At 31.2% G+C, this 6,749-nt stretch overlaps 1 protein-coding gene across 1 annotated transcript in view; it reads right to left on the reverse strand.

The window, feature by feature from the left end:
• LOC106472036 (fibrillin-2-like) overlaps window positions 1-6,749 on the reverse strand; it is a gene marked incomplete at its 3' end in the record, with an annotated part of 41,844 nt that overhangs the window by 20,700 nt on the left and 14,395 nt on the right. The window contains exons 24-31 of the mRNA XM_022400642.1: window positions 5,406-5,531; window positions 4,992-5,054; window positions 4,559-4,678; window positions 3,374-3,442; window positions 2,802-2,864; window positions 2,476-2,538; window positions 1,265-1,327; window positions 965-1,084 (exon numbers count right to left, since the gene is read on the reverse strand). Coding sequence (XP_022256350.1) covers window positions 965-1,084; window positions 1,265-1,327; window positions 2,476-2,538; window positions 2,802-2,864; window positions 3,374-3,442; window positions 4,559-4,678; window positions 4,992-5,054; window positions 5,406-5,531 — 687 coding nt within the window. The remainder of the gene's footprint in view (window positions 1-964; window positions 1,085-1,264; window positions 1,328-2,475; window positions 2,539-2,801; window positions 2,865-3,373; window positions 3,443-4,558; window positions 4,679-4,991; window positions 5,055-5,405; window positions 5,532-6,749) is intronic.

Consider the following 6,749-nt stretch of genomic DNA (forward strand, 5'->3'; position numbering starts at 1 on the left):
TGTAGAAGGTGAGTAAGCATTTTAACGCAACTAAAAATTCATAGATAAACTAAAGAATAGAAGGAATTAATAATTGAACGATAAACCTAACCTAGCCTAACATTGTAATGTCAAAACGTGTAGAGTCGTCAACTTTTTGAAGGTCATAGATAGGCCTAAATAAAATGTTTTTAATTGTGTACCAGTTTAAAGTTGAATATTATTTATGATTTTAACAAACTGTAACAGTTACAATTTGTGCTTTATGGGAATGCTTCTTAAGGAGTTTTAATGTGAAACATTGAGTATCCAATTAAAGAAAAATAATAAATTTGGTTTGATAAGCTGTTTATTACTTGCATCAAAATGTATTTTATACACGAATATGCACTACAGAATAAGAATATGTAGTTTCTGAAACGTAGTGATAATTAGTTAAATTACACACACATATATATACTACAAGAAAGTTATTCTTAGTTTAAAATGAACATTAGTTCGTAAAAAACTGTCCTAGTTTGAAGTGGTATATGATGAAATATTTTCTATCAAGTGTTTTTATTTCAGTCGGCGACGCTTTCACACATTGTTTAACTTCTGATGAAAACATGTTGTTAACACAGATCAGAAATAAAACTTAAACTAGTAATTAGTATAACTAACTTAATAAACTGTTCTGACTTGGAGTATGTTTAATCACAAAACAAAAACATATGATGACTAAAAAGCATTGATTCATTAATTTGCAACATTACTGGTTTTAATCCCATTAGTTCCCAATGTGGTTGAACCAGCCTAAGAGCTTTAGGTTATTCTTAAACCAATATAATAAGCTAACAATGCAGAATAATCCTCACAGTAACAAAATATATATATTAAACATTTTAAACAATACTATTAATGAAGTATTACGGAAAGAATAGCACACACGAGACACATAAAAGCTCTTTGTTTGTTTCATGCACTATCATCAATTCCTACTAACCTTTCGTACATTCCACACGTGGGTCTCCAGTGTAATCAGGAATGCAAGTGCAATAAGGTCTGTGGTTAACAGGTTTACACTGGGCATTTGTACCACATGATGTGGGACTGTCACAAGGATCTGAAGAGAAACAAACAAGTAATAAAAAAGTCAACTACAACAAAATTGTGGATAATCCCCGATAAAAAAACTGTAGATTAATGTGTTTGTTAAATTAAGTGATACGTAATTATAGAAGATCTTCTTGTTCACAAACAACTAACATATTAACGTTGACAGAAAGAAATAATCATGACTTACTGATACACTGACGGTGTATACAAGCATCTGTCAAAGGACATTCTATGTCTGACCGACATCCAGCTGTAAAGAGGTAAAAAAAAAAAGATATAATAAGAACAAGTGGAACTAATTTTAGTGAAAATTCAGACTTAATCGAGCTACAACGATGCAAAAAATAAATAGATGTAATAAAATAACAAAAACAAAATGGAAACAAGTTAGTTTTAGTAAAAATTAAGACCACATTCAGGTGTAATGAGTAAAAAAACGGAGAATACATAAAAACAAAAGTAAAAAAATAGAGCTTTGAAAATATATATGAAGAACCAATAAATAAATCATGCCTAGAATCATAACAGGTCAAAACTAGCAAATTTATAAAACTATATTATTTTATTAGTTTTTTTCGTTTCTAAAGTTTATTAGCACTGTTAATAATATTGGTATCCCAGTTTGTAGTATTCTAACAGAGTAGTTGTTTTCGTTTCTAAAGTTTATTAGCACTGTTAATAATATTGGTATCCCAGTTTGTAGTATTCTAACAGAGTAGTTCTTTTCGTTTCTAAAGTTTATTAGCACTGTAAATAATATTGGTATCCCAGTTTGTAGTATTCTAACAGAGTAGTTGTTTTCGTTTCTAACAGTAATCAATAAAACTATGAACTCAAAACTTGTATTTAAAGTACGTGTATTGTTTTATTCTTCCAATCTAATAATAAATAAAGAGGAAATATTAATATCTTATTGAATTATGTATACTTTATTGTAGCTAACTTGTAGCATTTCTTTTGGTTTTATGTGTTGAAGATCTAACAGTGAAAGCTGTTAGTTCTGTTTCAGTCTAAGAGAAAGATTGTTTTTATAGCAAAGCCACATTGGGCTATCTTCTGTTTCCACTGAGGGGAATCAAACCCGTGATTTTAGTGTTGTAAATCAGTAGACTTACTGCTGTCACATCAGGAGACCCAAGAGAAGGAACTGAGAAAATACTTCCAATTTGGACAATAACTATTCAAACTTAGTTAGCTTATAGAACTATAAATATCTTGTCTCTGTTAGAATGCTACAAACTGGGATACCAATATTATTAACAGTGCTAATAAACTTTAGAAACGAAAAAAACTACTCTGTTAGAATACTACAAACTGGGATACCAATATTATTAACAGTGCTAATAAACTTTCTTCTTAACATCCTTCGTTTTTTAGACATTATAAAAAAGCACTCACGTATACATCGTCCAGAATCACAAATGTATCCGTTAGGACAGCTGTTGTCATTTGTGCAAATCACTACAAAATAAAAATCAGGAACACTTCTGATGAAATATTCAACTTAGAGGGAACACAAGCTTATAAAACCAAACCTAAAAGGTTAACTTTCATTCTATATTTCATCTGTTCAAAGTTTATCTGCTCTTATTAATTAATGCTTTATGTTTTGGTAATTTATAATAATAATTCCATAACGAAAACTTGAAAGACAGATTATTTTTAAATAATTGATATTACCAACTTTATTAAGTGTAAAGAAAATGATTTAATGGTATACATACCTCTACAACGCCTATCTATGCACTTTTCATTGTCAAAACATTCATTGTCGCTACTGCAACTAACTGTGAAAAAATAAATATTTAATTTGATTTGGTTTTAATTTAATCATTAATGCCATTCACATATATAAAAGCACAACCTATTATTTCTTTCAAAAAACAAAGTATTTTGAAATATTACATAAATTTCATTAAATTAAATTAATCAGATACTTTGCTGTAAATATTATTCTTGGACACTTGTTTAAAATCATAAAGTTATAATTTTCCTATACAGAAAATGTATTTCCAGTAGGTACTTGCATGAGAAATGCATTGGAATCAGTTAATTCTAATGGAGAGGAGATAAAAGGCTTGTGGCATGTGTAAAAAAATTTTTGCATATAGAGGGCAGCACTGAACGAGAATAGCTTTTTATGTGAGCGGTGGTAATGTACCATATTACAGTTAAAAACAACAACTTATTTTAGTTTATTGTGTAAACAAAAGGAAGTCGTTATTTTAGACTGCAGTATTTACATCTGTAGTTTAATTTTTCTTAGAGTATATTATTATAAAAGTGATTACCACACCTGTACATATTGAAACTTCACAGTGTCTTCCTAGGCCACATTCATCATCAACGTTGCAAGTTCGTGTCACTAAAAAAAACAAAAAAAACTTCAAGTTTCAAGAAAGATGCATGTCATCAGAAAAGAAATAAAGATAGCACGAAGTAATTATACTACACATTTAAGAACTCTTTTTTAACAAAAGAATTATAAAAACTTAATTTATTTATATAATTAATATTTATTAAAACATAAACACTTTGAGACATGTAATGTTGTTTTTTCATGGAAGAGTGTCAAAAAACAACAACAAAAATATGATATGTTATTGTCCAAAAGCATAGTAGCAAAAAATATTTGTTTTTTCTTTTAAACATAGATAAGCGAACCAGCTAATCACTTGCTTAATTATTTTGTCTCTTCTTATTTAAGTTTGGTTATCTGAATTTGTGTGTATATTTTACATTCTTCTTAATTATTTCAACTGTTTTATGGTACCTTTGTCTACCTTAATTTGGAAGTATGATCTTCATGTACGAGCACAAAATAACCACGCTTTGTTGCAGAATTCCAAGTCCACCCATTATGATTCAAAGAGGCCCAATGTTACAATGATGCTCCTCCATAGTCCCCAGTTACTTCTATAGCTACCCAAAAACACCTGTTAGGAAATCCAATCACAGTGCAAGACCACATGTGCTAGCTCGTGAATGGGGGTATGAACAGATTTCCAAAAATGGTGCTCTCCATGGTCTCAAAGGAGGCCCATGAACACAAAATGCAATGATAGATTTGGGTTCAGTGGCCCTTACAACCTACTACTAGACCCCAATAATGCCTGGGTGACCTTCTGGGTGTAGTTTAGCCCCTTCTGACATTCCTTTGGTGGTGGTGGTGGTGGTGGTGGGGAGGAGTTATACCGTATAGATAAGGTTACCACCTGAGACACCCCAAGTCCACCTGCCAAGAATGGTCCTGCTAGCTCCAAAACTGTGAGAGGAGTTAGCAGACAAATAAATTTACAAATAATTATTTCAACTGTTTTAATGTAAGATTAGTGTATCCTGGTGGGGATATACTAAAGTATTCATAGATTGTTTTAGTTATGGAGAACAACATTTAACTCAGAGGTTGGGTTATACTCTAAAACATAAATATATCTTAATAACTTCTGGAAATCTATAACAATCCTGAAATACTGATTACCTCTTATGCACTCTATAAAAGGATCACCAGAAAGTTCTGGTGGACAGATACAGTCAATCTGGTGGTTTTTGACCTCACAGTAGGCATTTGTTCCACATGCTGTTTGACTTCCACATGGATCTAGTAGAAAAACGTTTTATACACTCTTATAGCAATAAACTGATTGAAGACAAATTAATATACTTCAGACACATCATTAATTAACTCTAGCACTTGTTTGAATTTAACTTTAGCACTTGTTTGAATCTATTCCATAATTATGTTCAGCTTGAAGAGCTGTAGCATTGTTTTTATATTTTGTGCTACTTTAAGTACTTACTAGCAACCAATAATAAGAACACAAACATTCTAATTTACATGTTTAAACGCCATCTACTCTAAAAGCTACTTCACTCAGAACCAGATAATTTCATTTGATCTATTCTATACTCACTAAGACACTGATTATTGATGCATGCTTCATTGAATGGACAATCCGTGTCAGCTCGACAACCAACTGAAAGAGATGTAATTCGTTAGTATCAGTTTCTCAACAATACTCTAATCCAACTGATAATGTTTTACTTTACTTCCTAAACGTCTGTAGAGATACAAAGTGTCCTATAAAAATTGGTTTAGTTAAAGGGTCAAACACTAACTTATTATCCTCAATTATAGTTAACCCACAGACTTAAAACATATATACAAATGAACATCTACAATGAAGATATATCCTGATATAATGCTGAGAATAGACTCACGCACATAGAACAATCATTAAGTGCAATAACAAACATATTTTCACTTTTCTTTTAACATCTAAACTAAAAAGAAGGTTTATTTTGAAATATATAAACAGTTAACTTACCTATACATTTGTTATGTTCACAGAATTCTCCAGAAGGACAGTCTCTATCTCGTACACATTGGACGACACACTTTCCTAGGACACATCTTTCATTCACCGCACAATCTCTGTCACTACTACAGGCAACTAAATGGAAAAAAATATAATAATATATATATATTTCTTTGCACATACTCTCAGAGAGGACAAACAAATCACACTATTTAAGTTTAAAGATAAAAGGCCTGAACTCTAAGAATCAAGAAATGATTTTTGCAATTGCAATTTTTCTTAAAGCAAAATTCTCTGCTAAATTCAGTGATGTTCTCAGAATAATGATTAAATACATGTTGAATGATATTTTCTACTACAGATTTTAAATGTTTTTCTGCTAAGGACCAATGATTTCTCTGCTACTAAGCACAAAGCTACATAATAGTCAGTCTGTGCTGTAGGAGTCATGCATATAAAACTCTTAATTTTTAGCATTATAAGTCCTCAAGCTTACTACTGTGCTACTAGCGGGGGAAGACGAGGACAAAGCAGCTATAGTTAAATGGGCTTTTCTCACAAGGCATTATAAGGAAGCCTGCAGTAATCCAAAATGATAACTTTTATGAGTATGAGGATAATAGCAATTTTTTTCAAGGTGGCCATCTTCTTTAGACTTTAGGTATTTAATATTTCTGTAAAAATTCAGTACATATACACTCAAAAGCAGATAGTATCTTTGGCTTTTTCTTTTCTCAACTGGTAAATAATCAGTTTTAATAACACCTATTCAATGCAGTATAATAATCGTTATTTAATTTAGAGAAAGTGTTTGTTTGTTTGTAATTAAGCACAAAGCTACACAATGGGCTATCTGTGCTCTGCCCACCACGGGTATCAAAACCCAGTTTCTAGCGTTGTAAGTCTGCAGACATACCGCTGTGCCACTGGGGGGGCTAGAGAAAGATAGTGTTGTAAAGGAATTTTCAGGATCTAAACACCAAGTATTAACCATTTCTATGACACAATACAGTCTCTTCATAATTTTGAAATACCCAATATCATACACTTTACATGATCCACTAAAACAGCAGTGTCAAACTATTATGTAGTTTACATGATCCACTAAAACAGCAGTGTCAAACTATTATGTACATTACATGATCCACTAAAACAGCAGTCAAACTATTATGTACTTTACATGATCCACTAAAACAGCAGTGTCAAACTATTATGTACATTACATAATCCACTAAAACAGCAGTACCAAACTATTATGTACTTTACATGATCCACTGAAACAGCAGTACCAAACTATTATGTACATTACATGATCCACTAAAACACAGTACCAAACTATTATGTAGTTTACAT

The sequence above is a fragment of the Limulus polyphemus genome, unplaced genomic scaffold (assembly GCF_000517525.1).
Source record: "Limulus polyphemus unplaced genomic scaffold, Limulus_polyphemus-2.1.2 Scaffold5034, whole genome shotgun sequence".
Lineage (NCBI taxonomy): Eukaryota > Metazoa > Arthropoda > Merostomata > Xiphosura > Limulidae > Limulus > Limulus polyphemus.